This window comes from Theileria equi (genome assembly GCF_000342415.1).
Source record: "Theileria equi strain WA chromosome 2 map unlocalized gcontig_1105316255037, whole genome shotgun sequence".
Lineage (NCBI taxonomy): Eukaryota > Apicomplexa > Aconoidasida > Piroplasmida > Theileriidae > Theileria > Theileria equi.
The window spans coordinates 1,338,879-1,357,019 of record NW_004668230.1 but is presented as its reverse complement, the minus strand read 5'-3'; the positions used below and the strand labels follow the sequence as shown (position 1 = coordinate 1,357,019).

At 39.0% G+C, this 18,141-nt stretch overlaps 12 protein-coding genes across 12 annotated transcripts; 3 read left to right on the top strand and 9 right to left on the bottom strand.

The window, feature by feature from the left end:
- Positions 1-14: 14 nt before the first annotated feature.
- On the bottom strand, positions 15-1,067 carry BEWA_040700 (conserved hypothetical protein; the record flags this gene model as incomplete). The annotated part of the gene is made up of 1 exon (XM_004833427.1): positions 15-1,067. The coding sequence occupies one exon, from the start codon at positions 1,065-1,067 to the stop codon at positions 435-437; it is 633 nt and encodes a 210-aa protein (XP_004833484.1). The 3' UTR covers positions 15-434.
- Positions 1,068-3,232: 2,165 nt separating this feature from the next.
- BEWA_040690 (conserved hypothetical protein) lies at positions 3,233-3,562 on the top strand (the record flags this gene model as incomplete). Its single annotated transcript, XM_004833426.1, has 3 exons — positions 3,233-3,261; positions 3,301-3,402; positions 3,437-3,562. The coding sequence occupies 3 exons, from the start codon at positions 3,233-3,235 to the stop codon at positions 3,531-3,533; spliced, it is 228 nt and encodes a 75-aa protein (XP_004833483.1). The 3' UTR covers positions 3,534-3,562.
- Positions 3,563-3,753: 191 nt separating this feature from the next.
- BEWA_040680 (conserved hypothetical protein) lies at positions 3,754-5,383 on the top strand (the record flags this gene model as incomplete). Its single annotated transcript, XM_004833425.1, has 9 exons — positions 3,754-3,888; positions 3,928-4,027; positions 4,064-4,278; positions 4,315-4,459; positions 4,494-4,622; positions 4,656-4,881; positions 4,916-5,024; positions 5,059-5,304; positions 5,339-5,383. The coding sequence occupies 9 exons, from the start codon at positions 3,754-3,756 to the stop codon at positions 5,381-5,383; spliced, it is 1,350 nt and encodes a 449-aa protein (XP_004833482.1).
- A 22-nt stretch (positions 5,384-5,405) lies between these two features.
- Positions 5,406-6,215, bottom strand: BEWA_040670 (conserved hypothetical protein; the record flags this gene model as incomplete). The annotated part of the gene is made up of 6 exons (XM_004833424.1): positions 5,406-5,460; positions 5,494-5,538; positions 5,575-5,651; positions 5,692-5,733; positions 5,774-5,914; positions 5,982-6,215. 6 exons carry the CDS (start codon positions 6,213-6,215, stop codon positions 5,406-5,408), a joined length of 594 nt encoding a protein of 197 aa, XP_004833481.1.
- Positions 6,216-6,363: 148 nt separating this feature from the next.
- BEWA_040660 (conserved hypothetical protein) lies at positions 6,364-7,502 on the bottom strand. Its single transcript, XM_004833423.1, has 2 exons — positions 6,680-7,502; positions 6,364-6,636 (listed from the first exon to the last, which is right to left on the bottom strand). Exons 1-2 carry the CDS (start codon positions 7,224-7,226, stop codon positions 6,548-6,550), a joined length of 636 nt encoding a protein of 211 aa, XP_004833480.1. The 5' UTR covers positions 7,227-7,502; the 3' UTR covers positions 6,364-6,547.
- Positions 7,503-8,808: 1,306 nt separating this feature from the next.
- On the bottom strand, positions 8,809-9,641 carry BEWA_040650 (uncharacterized protein; the record flags this gene model as incomplete). Its single annotated transcript, XM_004833422.1, has 1 exon — positions 8,809-9,641. The coding sequence occupies exon 1, from the start codon at positions 9,373-9,375 to the stop codon at positions 8,809-8,811; it is 567 nt and encodes a 188-aa protein (XP_004833479.1). The 5' UTR covers positions 9,376-9,641.
- A 349-nt stretch (positions 9,642-9,990) lies between these two features.
- On the bottom strand, positions 9,991-10,833 carry BEWA_040640 (conserved hypothetical protein; the record flags this gene model as incomplete). Its single annotated transcript, XM_004833421.1, has 1 exon — positions 9,991-10,833. The coding sequence occupies exon 1, from the start codon at positions 10,654-10,656 to the stop codon at positions 9,991-9,993; it is 666 nt and encodes a 221-aa protein (XP_004833478.1). The 5' UTR covers positions 10,657-10,833.
- A 240-nt stretch (positions 10,834-11,073) lies between these two features.
- BEWA_040630 (cytochrome c1 heme lyase, putative) lies at positions 11,074-11,833 on the top strand (the record flags this gene model as incomplete). The annotated part of the gene is made up of 3 exons (XM_004833420.1): positions 11,074-11,257; positions 11,316-11,565; positions 11,695-11,833. The coding sequence occupies 3 exons, from the start codon at positions 11,074-11,076 to the stop codon at positions 11,831-11,833; spliced, it is 573 nt and encodes a 190-aa protein (XP_004833477.1).
- Positions 11,834-11,863: 30 nt separating this feature from the next.
- BEWA_040620 (mitochondrial import inner membrane translocase subunit tim10, putative) lies at positions 11,864-12,234 on the bottom strand (the record flags this gene model as incomplete). The annotated part of the gene is made up of 3 exons (XM_004833419.1): positions 11,864-11,932; positions 11,995-12,091; positions 12,158-12,234. 3 exons carry the CDS (start codon positions 12,232-12,234, stop codon positions 11,864-11,866), a joined length of 243 nt encoding a protein of 80 aa, XP_004833476.1.
- A 178-nt stretch (positions 12,235-12,412) lies between these two features.
- On the bottom strand, positions 12,413-13,284 carry BEWA_040610 (eukaryotic translation initiation factor 5A, putative; the record flags this gene model as incomplete). Its single annotated transcript, XM_004833418.1, has 1 exon — positions 12,413-13,284. Exon 1 carries the CDS (start codon positions 12,890-12,892, stop codon positions 12,413-12,415), a length of 480 nt encoding a protein of 159 aa, XP_004833475.1. The 5' UTR covers positions 12,893-13,284.
- Positions 13,285-14,191: 907 nt separating this feature from the next.
- BEWA_040600 (hypothetical protein) lies at positions 14,192-16,597 on the bottom strand (the record flags this gene model as incomplete). The annotated part of the gene is made up of 1 exon (XM_004833417.1): positions 14,192-16,597. One exon carries the CDS (start codon positions 16,595-16,597, stop codon positions 14,192-14,194), a length of 2,406 nt encoding a protein of 801 aa, XP_004833474.1.
- A 16-nt stretch (positions 16,598-16,613) lies between these two features.
- BEWA_040590 (conserved hypothetical protein) lies at positions 16,614-17,606 on the bottom strand (the record flags this gene model as incomplete). The annotated part of the gene is made up of 1 exon (XM_004833416.1): positions 16,614-17,606. The coding sequence occupies one exon, from the start codon at positions 17,604-17,606 to the stop codon at positions 16,614-16,616; it is 993 nt and encodes a 330-aa protein (XP_004833473.1).
- Positions 17,607-18,141: the final 535 nt, after the last annotated feature.

The window sequence follows — 18,141 nt, the reverse complement described above, 5'->3', positions numbered from 1 at the left end:
ACTGTCTAAAGTGTAATGTAAACGTTATGTTTTAACATTTATATAAATTTTAACATGGTTTTGAGGCGCACAGATCCTTGGCGGCACATCAAATGTGTAAAAGGTGCTCTTGTCCGTGAGTGAGGCCACCAAATCATTCTTTCAATCCGTCCATGCGAATCTTACATACTAAACAATACAATCCGACAATAATATGTCTCATAAAATGCAATAGACGAGTACTTCTACCCGAAAAACTGATTTTTTTCACCAGAATGCAAATATTATGTTACATGTTACAACACAAAAATACCCACTGCTAAAACGATTAAGACAGCGAGACAGTAAGATTTATAGCCACAGATCCATCAGAATAGACATGGAATCGTTAATACGGCGATAAACAAATTGTGTAAAATGTGTAAGATGGGAAGAACCCATAGGTGATTGGAAATTTATTCATAATGCGATTCAAAATTGTACATTTGACTAAATGACGAGATGAATTTGCTACTAGGTGATAGCCCTGACGACAAGTCTGTTGTGGGTTGACTGGCTATTGTATCAGGCGTGTCGCAAGAATCAAGTAGTGCATTTAGTTGTTTTTCTATGTCAAAAATGCAATCGTTATCATCGCAGACAACTTTCCCTGGTGGATTCTGGGAATTGAAACGAGGTGTGATCATGACATGGAGCTTTTTGCGTATGTCTTCACCTATGTTGTAGTTTGCAAGGATCGAATCAAAATTATTTTCCCAAACTTCCCACTTTTTCTGCCACACAAGCCATGATAGCTGGGCGCCCATCTTATCAGACTGGCTGTGATAGAATGCGCAGCGCTGTGAGAAGTTGCAGACGTTCATAAGGGCCATGCTACACCTCTTGGTCTTATGCAAAATGGGGTGGAATATAACCTCCAACTTCGTATGAGATAGTGGACAAAATCCGTTGTTACAACTCCTAGCTAAAGAACACTCTATAGGCATGTAAAAATACGCTATAGGGCACCGCCTCTTAAACTTGTTAGATATAAACGGATTCGGCTTGCTAGGATCAAAAGTTCTCGTTACAGGAATAGAATCGTTCATCCTTTCCTATCCTTTGTGTTAAATAATAGTGATGTTGTTGGCAGCTATCAAAATAAATATCACTACTGCCTCCCTTTACTAAACCAAATTATTTTACCTGGTTATCCAAAAAATAAAACTTTCAAATGCATCCAGAAACACGTGGAGCGGCTTAAAAATATAGTACTAGCTGTATATTAGTACCAGATCCAGCTTCCTCTCATTCTAATTGAAATATATGGGAACCTATAAATACTTCCCAAAACCACCAATGTGTTTAAAAAATATGGACGTGGTTGTGATGTGGAAGAGAGTGATCAAAGAATAAAACTCAATAAATAAAGCGGGATTAAAACTAAACCACAGCAATAATAAATATCCAAATGTGTGCATGACCAAAGGTCACAAAAAACTGACAAATAGCATTAAAAGACTCGATAATTGTTTACAGAGCGAAATGAGTCGAAGAACAAAAAAAATATATAACTGCATATACTGAGAAATTGTAATTTGCGTGAATAATTGTTAACTTTCTTGTATGTAATTCCTTTAAAACACATACGAATGCAAACTATGAGTATTCCTGAGTGCTTTGGTAAAAAATAATTGCACTTATGTCTATATATCAACTGAATTCAAATGGAAATAAGAGAATTAAAAAATAGTAGTCATTGTATGTATAAGGTGATAGTGTATAATTGCAAAAGACTACGAAAAAAAGTACTGAGCTGTTATAGATATAATCTATGAAGGAAGAGGCATTTTCGGCGGGCTCATTACTTCCTTGTATTAATTACAGTAAGAATTAAATCTTAAAACGATAATGTTCATTTAAAACCACTCAAGTGGCATGAATTGGCCCACTTGACAGTTTACATATATCGGCCGCTGAAAAATGAAAGGAGGAACGCCCAAGGAAATCAAGGAATAAGAATTAAAACAAATAATGTTTTAGAAGATAAAAATAATAGTCAAAAGGATATGACTGAGCGTGATCAAAACATACAACAGTTATAGTGGCATGGTGGTAATAATCCCTACATGCTCCGCTTTCGACCTTCTTCCGACGTACACATCCCTGCTCATGAAGAGGTTCCCTTTATCCTTATTCATACAGTATGATTCTCGTTGTATGCAACCGACGGTCTCGTCGAAAACTGCTCTTCCTCCAGCAATCTCTTCCTTGGGCCCCCTAACCTTCCCCAGTCTAGACGTCCGTATTAAGCCATACATTTATTATTTTCATGGATCATTTTATGTTCTAGTACTAATTTGGGCTATATGCTTTCGGTACTGAGTAGTCTCTGGTCATGGAGACACAGAACGGCCACCAAACCAAAAACTACCTGGACATGTGTACAAGTGTGAAACTCCATCCCTCTTATTCCCTACACCTAAAATTATGCGAATTCCTCCCTTTATATCACATCTTGTCCGCGGTTCTATGGGCTTGGCGACTACACAACAACACATGATAAATCAGCTATGTAACACTCCAAACCGACTTGTGTTCATGCAGTCGTACATCAAAAACAGTGCTATAATTCCTAAGGATGTGCTTATCCGAGCTCGTTGCGTTCAAACGTACTGGTGGAAGCACAGTTGGGGTGGATTGGGACCCTTTCATTCCGACGAACACATGGATAAGTTGTGCATTTCTTAGAGCTATAATTTCTGCTATGATATAAGACTCCTCCGGTAGAGTTGTCAAGAAGTGTGTCCATAAAATAGCGGTAATTTTTCCAGTATGGAAATTCGACCTCTAGAAGCGATGACTGTGCATTTTCTTGGCATTGAGGCCTTTAGCTAATGAGATATATCCTGTGAATAGTAAAGTATGTCCCTGGAGAAAGTCGACATGTAACGGACCATGTCAGGTGACACATGTGTGAATCAACATCAGTGTATTAAAAGTTTATCAAAATCCGTTCACAAGCCCTGTGTGATCGCTTTTTGTTTTAATTTTAAATAAATTTGCACAATTCCCATTTGATAGATTGCTCTTTTTCCGGAGAAAATGGTAAGGCGTCTTCATGACACTCTACTGCTCTCTATCTCCCTGTACATCCCACATGTCCTTACGTATACCCTTATAGTCCAGTAATTTTTTGTTTTTTATACATTTTGATCCTTAAATTCCTACTAAAACCCGTTTATAGGCATCCAAGGCACCAAATCCAACCACCATGGTCGGCGGTCAGAGAATAGCCACCAGGTTTGTTCAACTTTTGTAAATTACGCAATCGTGTTGTAGGAGGAGAACTGGAGGCGAAAGCTCATCAGGGACTAGGACAAACTTACCACCAAACTCTGGCTTCCAGAAATTCTATGGCTTTACTTCCTCTGGAATCCAAATGTAGGTCTTTCATCCATTGTATATCCATATATAGGGGCCAACAATCTGTATTACTCTTTGCTATCATGTACATGGGCGCTGTTGTCATTATGCACATTGTCTCGCGCATCAACTTTGGCTACAAGGGTTAGCTTTGAACCTCTAAATTTTGTGGGTTTGTATATGTACTCATTTGTTTATCAATAAATTCGGTGCACAAGCTCTAGTTTTCGTCAGATTGTCCATCCCAATGCGGGTCCCTCTCTTCACTCTATACATTTGTTCTGAGTCTAGATATTTCCGAAATGAACATCTCTCAATCCATCTAGCTCTTATTTAAACATCATCTACACTGTCTGAGTCGTGTTAATGATGATCCACTATCGCAATTGTCCATTACTGTATAATTATCTATCGAGACGGGCAAATCTTAGAACAAATGGCTCTATCCTACATCGCATAAGATACACATCAACAGTATCAACCGATGAACCGAACAAACTGGTGGTACGTCTTGATAATAATTGCAATTACTAAAATCTACAGGTTCCTAGTGTTCCATCCGTAAATGACCCTCCTGTCGTTAGAAGACCCGGTGAAATAATCGATATTGATACGCTAACAAAAAATTACTGGGCATTTCCGGGTTTGTTGACTGTTTCATGGATACATTACCTTGCAGCTGTCGGATTCAACAGCATCCTTGAGCTTCCAGTATACACATTTGAAACACATGAAGATGCCAAGGAAATAAAAGTCGGTCCACAACGGTATATTAGGGTGCCTAACGAAATTTTCGGGGTGCCATTGCGACCGGATATCTTACACAGATGCTACCAGTTCTATAGGAGAGCCAAGGCTGGCTACTGCGAAAATATGCAGCTCTACAAATGGGAGGTACGTTTTTATATACCTTCTATATGTTATTTATAGTGGCCTGGAACTACAAAAAAATGGAGGAAGCAACAAAGGACTGGCAAAGCAAGAATTGGATGGAAAAAATCACCCGGAAAATATCTAGGTGTGTTCTCCCACCCGGTTAGGCCTCAGGACCAGCGCATAAAAATACAACGAAGAAGTAGGTCTTAATGTGTGCACTAATTTATTCTTAGCACTATACCATGGATTAAAGATTATGTTATCTGCCAAGTTTGCTCAATCACAAATACAAGTGGTAGATTCCTTTCTAATGAGTTCCCACAAGACAAAATATGCAGTTCAAAACTTGAGGAGGATTCTAGGTACGTAGACCAAAAGAAGATAAAATTTCCTAGGGAGAAAGTGTAACTCTGCACTATTAGTCTTTGAAGGGTATAAAGATTCTAATGAGCACTTCAGATGGTCTACAGCAAATATACCAGCCGTACGTAATGAAACTGTAGAAGGTGTAAACGTCTATAATCTTCTAAAATATAGACAACTGGTAATCACAGAATCTGCTCTAAAAAAACTCATCTATCATATTGAAAACTATCCTAAAAAATGTGATTGGTTGCCTAGGTATTTTCATTAATCACAATTGCACTCGATATAGGTATGCAACTCCAAATAATACTCCGGCTCCTGTTCCGGAAAAGGTAAAGGGATGGAACAGCACGTGGATAAAAACGAAGATACAAAATAAACTAGCGTCCAAAAGTAGAGTAGGTTTATGCAAACTTCATGAAATTCCAACAGGAGATGTGGATGGAGCAAGTGAAGAAGTGGAAATGGTCATCAGAAACCAAGGGAGCTCTAAAGATCCCACGCGAAGACCCGCTCAAGGGGTTCAGGCTTATAAACCTGGAAAGTACAACAGAAGACGAAAAGGCGCGCTTTCAGTATCTCTATGATTCAGTGTTTGATCCCCTAGAAGATGTGGATGATTATGATAATGGCACAGAAATAAATATGGATAGTATGGAATCTGGAGAACGATTCATGGTAATTTTCACAATTTTGCATAACATACACATAGGATCCTGAGGACCTAAATGAACTGAGGCCAACTCCATTTAAATAATAACAAATGTAAATGCCAATAATTATGCGATAACATCTGTCTTTGTCTTAATATGCTCTTTTATCTCAACCAGGGCTCTATCAATATACAATTAAATTCATTAAACTTACAACTTCATACAGTCAATGTAATATCTCCGACGTTTCAGTTGTTCCCTAAAGTGTGTAATGCAAAAACTCTCCAAGACATACCTCAACATATTCAGCACATCTTCCTCGGCTTGCCTCTCAGATAGAGACAGAAGGATGTGTTGCAAGTTCATATAAAGCTAAATGATCCATATATAGCCGAAAGCACATTTATCAAACCTTTAGAAACATCTTAATGTCCGACACGCAGTCCTTGCTCATCTGTAGAATAATGTGAAGGCTGTATAAGCGAACAACGTACGTTCTTTAGGGAACTTAGATATTTTAGTAGGTAGTTCATGAACTGTGCGTAAAGTTCCTTGAAATGTTCGCGTAAATCTGAGACGTTCTCTCCTGTCGGGATCACAGTCTCGGAATCCAGAGGTTTTACGGCCTCGACAAGCTAAAAGTTCCATCATATGAGTCAAAAAATACAATAAAGTCGCATGTGTGTGGACTAATATGCCTACCGTCTCCTGTGAACCGAAAGAATACCAAGAATCGGTGGGAAGGGCAGGTGGAGGTGGCCCTTTGAACCCTTTCAACTTCGTATAATCAAATGATATGTTGTTTTCAGCGATATAATCGACTTTTGATCCATTTTGATCGGACTCCTGCTGATCGCTCTGATCCAATTCTGTCTCTAGGGAGTACTTATGGTAAAACACAGGTGGAGGAGGGAATCCAAAGACAAAATTGTCCATGGTACATACACATGTATACTACACAACAACTGGCACACCGATGGTGTAGCCAATATGGGAACTGGTGTTCTAGACAAAAAATGCCCTCCGGGGGACCAGGCTACAAATGAGAGTTTTGCTCACGAAATGGTAAATAGGCATATATGATGGGTTACAACGATAATTAAGCCAACCAGCCTGTGATAAGACTGCGAACAAAAGAATTTTAGACTTTAACAGAACAAGGTTAAGGTGTCACACACCAAATACCTACAAAGAAAATTTTTATCAATGACAACACATGCAAGATCCTAGGTAATAGCGAAGCCATCACATCAGAATTACAACAAAGTTTAAGGCGTTATATCAGTAAAAAGACAAATGCCTCCATGGTACAACTGCAGACAGGTAGATTCTGAAATATAGTTCAGCCATTCATCGCCTAATTGGTAGTGTTAACTTATTAGGAAGAATTTTATCTAAACCATATTTTGCACTATTATCGGAGTCCACATCAGCCGACTCACAAGAATCGATCAGTGTAGAAAGTTGGCCCTCCAAATATGACAGGTAGTCATCATTTGGAAAATTCTCAATAGGTGCGTGAAAATTTAAACGAAAACCAATCATCATTGACACCTTGTCAATGTGCTCCTTACCCAGGCCATGTTGAACAAGAACGGAAGTGATGTTGTTCTCGTACATGCCCCAGTTCCTTTRCCACACCAACCAGGACAAATGTGAAGCCACTCTATCTATATCGTTGTGGTGAAAAGCGCAGCGCTGTGAGAAGTTGCAGACGTTCATAAGGGCCATGCTACACCTCTTGGTCTTATGCAAAATGGGGTGGAATATAACCTCCAACTTCGTATGAGATAGTGGACAAAATCCGTTGTTACAACTCCTAGCTAAAGAACACTCTATAGGCATGTAAAAATACGCTATAGGGCACCGCCTCTTAAACTTGTTAGATATAAACGGATTCGGCTTGCTAGGATCAAAAGTTCTCGTTACAGGAATTCCTCCAACCATGTTTACGTTTATCTGCCTGCACCTCCAATGTGTATAATCTACAATCTCTGTAGCTAGCTTGTACCTACTTTGTATGCAAGAATAAAACAACTAGATATGCATCTTACCAATAACAAAAAACATACATAAATACTATATAACAATAATATAATACCAAAACAAGGTATACTACATGTAAAAGAATGAAAGACCTAATAGTCTACAACAAAATGGTTATGGTGACGCCAAAACGAGGTAATGCACAACCTCTCTGCGCACCCCAAAACAATATAAAATAAAAACAATAACGTTCCACAATATTATACCATGAAACTACAACAAAACTACTTCAATCCAGTAGTAAAACAAGCGAAAAACAAAACAGCAAAATGAAGGAATAGAGTGAAAGTTAACCCCCTATAAAGGAATGACACTATAAGACAAGTTCCTGGAAGATCCTATGTCTTCAGGTCACACTGTAAGAAATGTGAATCACTAAATACTTCCAAAGATTGACATGTGACCGTGCATTGTAGGTAAAAATAAAACGAATCACCCGAATATGTGTTATCTCAGCACTAAAGAGCAAAACTCCGAAGACTAACAACTTATCCACAAAAATGGTAAGTATGTTATTTTATAATACCTTACAACATCAAGGAGATATTTCCAGTAAATATCCCACGCATGAACAAAATCGGTCAAATCTAAGAGGTGTCGTACTGTTTCCTAATCACGCAACAATTGTATCAATAAATCAGCACAATTGTTCCTCCAAATATAGTGTAAGAATTATCCCTCTAGCAAACTTGTGGCAGTTAGCACCGAGTTTCAAACTAGCGGATTCTCTTCAAGTAGTCCGGAGTTGGAGAGATGTAATCAGTGAAGATCGCAGTAAAAATAAATTATACCGTTCTAGTCTTATCCAAAAATCCGTAACGTTAAAGTTCAGTCTGTTTGGTCGACTAGTATATCAATTCCTCCTTGTTCCAACACAATCTGCTCATTCATGTGCTGGTAATTAACCCCATCCGCTACCGAGTTTTAGGGGATAGGAAGGATCACTAAACGTTTAAATAGTATAAGGGAGTTATTACTCTAATCTCAATATGCTGGTTAAGTAGCGGAGCTCTATTCGCGTCTCGTCGCAGATAACCTCCCTCACAGCATGAAACAATGCGAATCTATCCAAAAGCTAAAGACACTCTCTATCGCTGTCCCTGACTTGTATTATGCTATTTTGCAAAGATTTATATCCTGAGACGGTCTTGGCGGTGTATCTTACAAATCGCTGAACTCTTACCGAGCACCGAAGAAAATAGTGAAACCAACTCCTAATGATGTACACTAGCCCGATATGTTACAAACTAGTGAAATTTTAGAAAAATGGCAAAGGAACTAAAGCTTCTACCCTGTTCCTCCTGGATCATCCTCCGGTGTCTCTAGATTCTATTCCTCCCTACCCTTGTCAGTAAGTCAATGTGTTTGTAAAATACTCTACACGTACGAACATGGAAAGAAATTATGTTGCGAAAGTATACTTCTGCTCTAGCTGATGAGTACAGGTTGTGGGACCGCCTTGTGGTGTTTGAGGGAATCGGTGTTAAATCATCTTATCCTCGTTCAGCTTCGGTATGCTATAGTACAAATTATACAAAAAGCTTGATGCCTTGTCCACGTAAGGCTTGCATTTTGGGTAAACTTTGTTGCACAGGGTCTCGTGCATATACACATACAAGAACAGAGCCCAGGATGCAGTGTAAACTATGAGTACAGTAGGCAAAATTTTCGTTACTAGACCTGAAACATATAAAATTGCGAGCGCATAAGAAGATTTGATCGGGTCTTCCCAGAATATGATGTCTACTGCCTTGTTGCTAACAAAATTAATCTTTGTAACCAGAGCCTTTGAGATTTTGTCGACCGTGTCAGGGGAAAGAAATTTTTTACTTGCTTCCTCACCTCCCTTCGGACTGCGAACCAGCTTTACAATCCCTCCAGAACCTATGACTACCAAGAGCAAGTTGGTGAGTAACAACAAAGGAGGTGTCTTAAACACGAGAGTAGAAAAGCAAAATACGTTTGATAATACCAGAAAAATAGCTGGTAGTACTTTGCAACAGTCCCTCATCTGTAAATCAGTGTCTAGATGAACGCTTGTGGAAGGCATCTGGGTGGCTGGTTAGACCCATTACACATTGGTCATACTCGCCAAGAACCAGTACTACGTATGAGTTGTATGTATAAAGACAAGTCTGTAGAGCCAGTAAAACGGTACAAAGAAGGTAAAAGAGACAAAAACGTATGTATATTTGATATTTACAAGCAACCGAGATTCCCACCTTGGTATAGTAGTTTTAAATTTCCTTCCTATATAAAGTACAGCCAAATGATCCTAGTTAAAGTCACTTTGGAAGTTTTGTACAAATTATTTCTGAAAATACAAAGTACCACCAGATATTGTGTATGCAGCGCAGGCAAAAGATGAAATCCAATACTATGCCACACGTTAGACCATCAAGAGTCTTCTATGTGAAATATTAAATCCGCTTGGGGTGTGACAAGAGAGGAATTTTCAACGCGAAACAGACCTGGTGCTCCAAAACTGTCTCTCATGATAATCGCGTACTCGGACCGCACTTTGGCCATGCAGCAATAACGGAGACGCTACTGGATTTGTAGCATTGTGTACACATATATAGAGGTTTCAGACACTCGAATGGCGGCACAGATGCTATAGGACATAGGCAAACAAAACTATAGGACAACAGATACACATACGCTACTACATCTTCTCGTGCAGCCTCTTTGCAGAGTTACAGAGGTTATTGTACACTTTTCCTGGTTGACTTCCAAGGATAAGACTGCAAATCGAATGTCTTGCCAATTTGATACTGTTGAAACTGCCCATAATGTGGATCTTGCTCTCAGCGAGAACGACCCTCGTCTTTGTCATATTCTCAATGGCGTGCTTGGTCTTTCCGTCCTTACCAGAAATTCTACCAATGCATCTGGATAGATGTTCGCCATGTAGTCTCTTGACGTCGCTAATTTCGAAGCTCTCGATAAAAATGTCCTCCAGACGCAAAATAGCCTCAGCGTCCTTTAGTTCAAACCCCAACATGAACGCCTTTATATAGTCCTGGGCCTTTTGTAGGAGTGAAAGGTCCATATCGTCTCTTGAAGGTCTGACCTCAACGCACTTTCTCTTAGTGCACATCCTAATCTGAAGCTCCAGCTTCTCTACAACCGTCTTGACAATCGTTTCCCAATTCTTCTGCAAGGGAGTCATGCGATTAGGAGGGACGCTGATCCTCCTCAAATTTACAAAACTGTACGAACTCCTCGGTTTCTTTGCTTCGACCTTCTTCTCGACTATCTTCTTGATACCCTTCTTGACCTTTTTTGTGGCCTTTACCGCCTTTTTATCCGATTTTACAGGTTTAACCATCCTTATAAGGTGTTCTATGATTAATATTTGGTTCAAAATCGATTATTGCGTTGATGGAAGCTTCTACAAAGAGCTAGTACCAAAATGCGATCCAAGTTCGTACTAAAACTGCAAAAATTGACAACTAGTGAATAGTATACATGGTTGAGGCTCTCTAAGGCCTTTATCCGATAATTTACCAAATAATTTCCCCATCTGCTGGAATCTTTGCCTCCGCCAGAGCACCAGCACTCGCAGTTTTGCACTGTTGGCTTAAACAACATAAAGAGTGTCTCATTTGTTTAATTATGTACTATATAGCCGTTATTTAGGTCAACATTTGCATATTTTTCACTCTTGTGTCCATCAGACAACCGGTCGATCTCTCGTACGGCAAAAACCAAATGTACAATAGAAAATCACTGGAGATGAGTGAACATGACGTGCCCTGCTGATAGTGGCTCGAGTTGTAGTCCACCAACTGGGAAAAGTGTAAATTCACCGCCTGAGCATATCCTATCGCAACTAAATGACAGAAGAACAAAGTCATCAATTCCTTCCAGGGAATCACTCTGGTTGTACCCTTCTCAAAGGCAGTTTTATAAGTCCACACTCAATAAAGGTATTTGTTACTGCCTTTAGTGTAATCAGCATTTTACATTCCATCATCAACTTTGTAGGATATGATGTAGATGCAAATTTAATACCTGCAATGGTAGACATTCACAATGTTATCAACGAAAGGGCTTGGGAACAGGTCATGGAATACGAATCGCTACATGCAAAAGAATGTGAAAATCCACTACTAATTCGCTTTGTCGGTAAAAAGGACCAGTATACCATAAGGTCGATGATAAACTATATAAGAGGCTACAAACTTCCGTACGACAGGCACGACTGGACTGTAGATAGATGTGGAAAATCCATAAGGTATGCAAATGCAAGATAAAATCCAAAATATACATGGGCCTCTCCTGTGAGTAGAAAATGTAAACACTGGAGAACATGCATAGTAATACATATGTTTACATTTTCCAGAATTACTAAACAAATATACAGGTACATTATTGATTTCTACGAGGGTGAATCCAAAGAAAAAGACAAATTCGGAGTCTATATAGACGCCAGACCAGAGTTGACATTCTCCGGGATTTGTGACCGCCTCAGGCTCTTTTTCAACAAGTCAATTTCTAGGTGATTTATATACATGCTACGAGGTGGTCGCAGACTATGCTTGCTCTGCATTCTGGGATGCCTGTTGCAATTGGAATCCAACCAAGGTGTGAATGTCCAAGTACTGTACAATTAGTGAAGGTGTATATTAACAGTACATTAGAATGAACAAGAACGTTACAATACCTTGTTAACGCAACGATCTATACAGCTTGATTCTCCAGCATCCAGTTGAGGACCTTTTACAGATGAAATACACTTGTTCCAGCATCCATCTCGCATCCTGATAAAGTTTATGAAAAGGTATAAGTGTAAATAGTGTAATATGTGATATAAACGGTCTACAAACCTTCTAAGCATGTCGGCCATACCAACCAGCTCCGCTACCGCGACATTCACGGGATCTGTAGGCAGATTTTCAGACATTTTTAAAAAAGTCAGGTTTAAACTTCCAAATTGCGATTACGATTGTACAATGGTTCACGGGAACGCCCAAAACAACCCGCCGATCCCAACCGGCGGCGCTACAGACCGTCAGAGAAACTAGAACGCATATAAACTAAACATATAGTAGACAAGAACCATCACATTAAGTGTATGATCTCTAAGATGCCAATTCCTTGCAGGCAATAATCTTCTCAATTCCGCAGGCTGACAAGACAGTGACCAAGACTTCCTTTCCAGCATCGTAGAGAGCCATTACCTGCTTAGAAACTTCATCAAAGGCACCCTCAGAGTCCTTGGGCAATGGCAAATCGGTCCTGGTGGATCCATCAGGGTTCAACAAGGTAGTGAAGCCATCATCGATAGCAATGAGCTGAATTTCAGTGCGCTTGACAGTAGGGACGTCCATGTTGTGGGAAGTAGGACAGATATCTTCGTACTTCTTTCCGGTAAAGATATCGATTCCGGTGATGTTGGCCTTTGCATGACCATGCTTTCCTGTCTTACTGGTTGAGTACTCAACGACCTTGCATGGATGGCCCTTGAGCATAACAAAGGAGTTCTTCTTGATGGCACCAGCCTGAACTGGAATAGTATGGGACGCTCCAGCGTCACCGCCCTCAAAATGATCGTCAAACATATTCAGCTAAATTTATGATAAATCGCGTATTATACAAACTGAAGTATTCCACAGGATAATCCGAATTGTATATGCCCGTGCTCTATTAAAATCCGTATAATTTCTCACGTATTGTAGTAAGTCATACTAGGAATGTTCAACAGCAATAGCAGAGAGATGCGCTCAAAGTATGACATGTGAAGATTTGCCGTAAATGCGAGTAAAAAGCACTAAAAATGCAAATTAGCTCCCTTTACTTTTTAGTATAGTAGAAACCACACGCAAAATGTGTTACAGGTAGATACACAGTCAATTCCCGGTAATTACGAGAGATAAATGATTTCTCACTAACTCCCGACGTCAAAGACTGACTTCAGTATTAAAACTTACGCAATTATGCCACAAATGGTAATGAAGTCGACCCCGAGTTAAGATTTACCCGTCCATATGGGGCGACGACGCCGTGGTTTTCGTTCATTCGAGACTCCATTCAGGTGGATGAACAGACACAATTCTGATCATGTGTTGACACATCAGCATTGCTTTTACTACCATAATGTGAATTGCTGTCTCCGGTCGGTGGAGTCTTCCATTGCACATCTTCCTTCTCTTTGTACCACCGAGCGAATTCTCGTCCGTTATGGTACCCCTTGCCCATCCTATGTCCATGTGCCGACTCAATCATTGGCGCTTGTTCAACTTCCCTCTCGACTATTCACAATGCCGCAGTCAATGTATGGACTTGACCAGCCCTCAATTCCCCGCAAAGTTGTAACAACTATTTGAACTTGTGTGACTCTGGGCTACTTCAGCGTCACAATCGTTCCAGAACTACATCTGTGTGGCTTTGTTCTCCTTCACTTTGTCTATGGGACTTCCATGATGATTTCATCGTGAATACACATTACGATCTTTGCGTTAATTTCCTCCACCTTATCCGCGAGTTGAAAATATACAATGTCTCACTTGTTCCATTTCAAGTATGGGTACCAGAAAAGAAAGGAGTTGTAAGTAGAAAGTAGCCTGGCATTCGTACGCTCTATGCGGTTACACGTTCTGCATGCCAATTGTAGGGATGTTAGGACCAAGGTTCCTACCTCTACTAGTTGCTACCTTAAACTACCAGGCTTACATCAAGAAAGTCTTGTTAAAAATAAACCAGAAAAATCTCTGGAATGTTGTAATATAAATAGAGGTAACAACCAAAATGCTAAATAAAGTTACAAAACATCTACTATAAAACTTGAGAATTACCCAAGTCTCCTAGAATAAATGCACATAAAACTGTACAAAATAGGATTAAAATCAGCAATGTGAACGCTAAGAGCTATCTGAAATACGCTCATAAGCTTGCTTGATACTGTGTGTAATTTGAATTTGTGAATTGCCCCCAAAGTTGGCATAGTGCTTGCTGATTTCGCTAAGCAAATCCTTGAACCTGGGTGTAACTGTGTCCATGAGTTTTATAAGGTTTACAGAATCATTTCTACCTCTTGTGTTTACATTCTTTGATCCAGTCCCTTGCATTAATTCATCCACTTGGTCGAGCACATCCAACGTCATTATATCCTCAAAGGTACTCTCTATTGATGTTCTTCTAGAGTCATCTTGTACATTTTCATAAACATCATGAACCTGTGTATGTTTTGGCTCAGTGCTATGTGTTAGTGCAATAAATGTCATTGGAAGCGTCTCTATGAATGCCTTACTTGCCGATGCGTGTATGCTGGAGTGTGATGGTATATATTCGTCACTTGTTAATAACTTGTGCACATCCATCCTATAAGAGTCATATAGCCCACGTATGTAATCTGTCTTGTATTTTATGCTTCCACTTGTGGTATACTTTGTAAATGGGTGAAACTCATTCTTTGTCCCCTCAAAACCACTCAAATTAGAATCTACAGCTGCCCGTATACAAATAGATATAAAATGCCTATTAATTCCAATATCATCCCCGATATAGTAAGAGGCTCCCTTTACTCTTGTATAAAACATATCAGCACAAGTCAAATGAGTAGAAAATGTAGCACAATCATCAATGTTTCCAAAAAGATCAGAGTAGTTATCAAACATTGAATTTACAAAATAATTGTATTCAGAATTTAAATCATCTATTATAGAATCTGGATCGTAGTATAATTGTGGTCTGCTCAACTTAGGAAGCATATCATGTCTGGTGTGTCTAGAAGGAGTGCAATCGCCCTTGCTTTCAATTTTAGGCCATTTTGTATATCCAAGAGGATTCTTTTCATCAAAAGGATCAACTAACCCAAATAATCGCACATTTGCAGGAATTTCCGCTGAAAATGATTCATCAAAATATCCCTTGTTCCACATGACCATGTTTAGCGGATCGTATAGATTCACAGAATCTGTACCACCCACGTTCCCTTCGCATGTGAGGACCAAGTTTTCATTATTAACTAGTTCTAAGTCTACATGTGGGTTTGAATCGCTAGTGTGAGGCTTTTTACTTTCAGTTTGAGAAACAATGGGCTTCTTTTGTGTGCTACTAAAGGTCACAAACTCTTGTGTAGGAGGCTCGTAAGTGATAGATGACTCCATACTAGCAATTGTTGAATCAATAAGTGGAATTATCTCCAAGATATCAGCGTAATCACAACTAACTCCATCCACGTATTCCGTTTCGTAAATTTGGATAGCTCTGCTAATATCCATGCATTTCTTGAATCTGGAAATGTTCATATTCATTGGTATTGTTTTATTCTCATTAGGACAAGAGAGGCTAATTGGTAATCTCTTGTTATATAAAACCCTTCCAAGTAAACCAAATGTATTGAAGATATTCCTTTCCAACATATGAGCCTTTAATGTATCAAATTGCGATATAGTATTGGAACCTTGGTCCTTACTATTTGAAAGGTAAAACCGAAGATTATTAAAGGCGTATCTAATATCTCCTGAGCTAATGTTGGCAACATAGTCCAGAAGAAGACTATTAAAATGGCTATCAAACCGCTGGAATTTTTTATCCAACTTTAAAAGAGACTTCATTTTAGTTTTTGATATGTTCTTTAGATTCAAGTTTAGACATTTTGGATGTTTTGTATAATTATTCGGAAGGATTCTTTTTAAGATCATTGTATCCTCAGCTGAATTGTTTACACAAATTAGCAAAGGGTAAGTTTTCTCATTATGAGTGCTTTGACCATTTACTATAGACTTTAAAAGGTACTGAATTTCGTACAAGGATGAAGATTTGCTAGTTAGTATGGTTCTAGGCAAATCCGAAACCAAAATCAAATGAGGTTCGCTATTTGAAGTATTAGATTCAGCATTTGCATTTTCGCTTGTGCATTTCAAACGCTTTATTTTCCTTGAACCTAAAACAAGGGGACAGGCTAAACTTCCGCTTGAAAAAGTTAAAGAGTTCTTAGTCATTTTAAGTCCTGATCTACTTGTTGCAGTTTCCAAAAATGATACTAACGATGAAATTGCAGAATCATGTTCTTCAGGCCTGCAAACTGCAGAAACATCAAATGGGTCGTACTCTATTATTTTCAAACCACAGTTATTGCATAGGAGTTTAATTGTTGACATCTTGGCACTTCCTGTCTGACCCTTTAAAATACAAACATTGTAAGAATCACTCTTCGTAGTATGCGTAAGTTGCCCTCTTGACTTTACATCCAGCAAGAACTTTCTCAATGCTTCAATCTCCTGGGGTCTCCAAGGAATATCATCAACCATGAATGGTTGCATACTGACATTCCCTAGGTTAAAACTGTAGTCCTGGGTAGATAGGTCCATCTTGGCTGTAGTTTTGTGTTTGCGATAAATCCTCTTGTCTGTTTATAGAAAACCTAATCCCTTTGCTGTAAATCAAACTTTCTGGGTTAATAGACATAACTCTATATACATGCGAACTTATTTTATTTTCTAAAGTATCTTGAATTGTCGTTTGGTAGTTTAAAAGCTTTTGTTTTAGATGAATATGAACGTAGCAATTCGCATTCCACTTGTTAAATATCTTGTTTATCCTTTTATTTTTGTGGGCTTTGTATTCATTGGAACAAACGACAACCGATATATTAAAGGTCCAAGATATTCTCCGTAATATTACTGAGATGTCAACAAGGAATCGGTGGCGAAGGTGAAACTTTGGGATTTGGTCTATACACCATAGTGAGTCAATAATGAGCATATCAACCGACTGTGCACGAATACCGCAGTTTCTTGACAATACATCATCCCTAGATAGGCGAGTTTCAAATTCTTCCAGGAATACTAAGATCTCTTCACAGTTGTACAAGCGCAATGGGATAAACGAGGAGGTTTTGGAGTCAAATGTTAAAACCTTTTTTGGATCAAATGAGCCATGTGTATCCAGATATATGACATTACCTTGTAGTTTGTTTGCTAGAAGCATACAAATGAACGTCTTTCCAGAGCCACTTGGCCCAGTTATCTGCGCTATACCAGTACCTCTGTGTATCCTACTTTGAAGAACGGACTCTAGATCGTTCGTTCCAGCCTCTCTTTGCGCTATAAAATTCGAAGATAGTAGTGATTCAAGGCAGTTTCTGTATTTATTCTCCGATTTGTTCTCTAACTTATCTAAAATGCCGGAAAAGAAGTGCGAGTCCTTTTTGTTGACAATATTACACGTAGATTCCAAAGATTCCAATACAGATAGTGTTTCTCTGTCTGAAAATGGATATAATTTCAAGTTTCCAAGGGCTTCTATGTAGCTTTGTCTATTATCTACCATGTTATACGTCAATTCTGCTCTTGTGGCCCAAATTTTACCACAAATTCTGAGATTCTACCATTAAAGGGTACAAGCGTTTATTAATACAATTCTCATGTTGTTTTTCTGTAAATAAAATGTAATGTGTCTAGGGGAAGCCGCGGTCTTGTGCAGAGTCCACGAACGTAATTTCCAGGCACACAGCCTTCGTATGATTCAACAAATTCAAATTCCACATGTTTCCCTTCCTTTTGCTGCTCTCATAAAGTTGCAGGTCCCTTGCGTCACTCATCAATTTCCATGTGTGAATCACACGTTACCCTAAAGTTTCCAAGACTGAGGTTCGTCAGTGTCACATGCAGTTTCTATATTTTTCATCCTATAGTTCATATCTGTGCTCTTGTGCTCGCTCTGTCGCTATATTACAAGCTAATTCTCCCCGATCCGTAGTCTTTCCCTATCTTGAAATAGGCACACATTTCTCGATTCATACTACTCGTTACCTTACCCTCAAACATTTTTTCAATTTCTGCAACTGACAGAAAATTACGCGGCA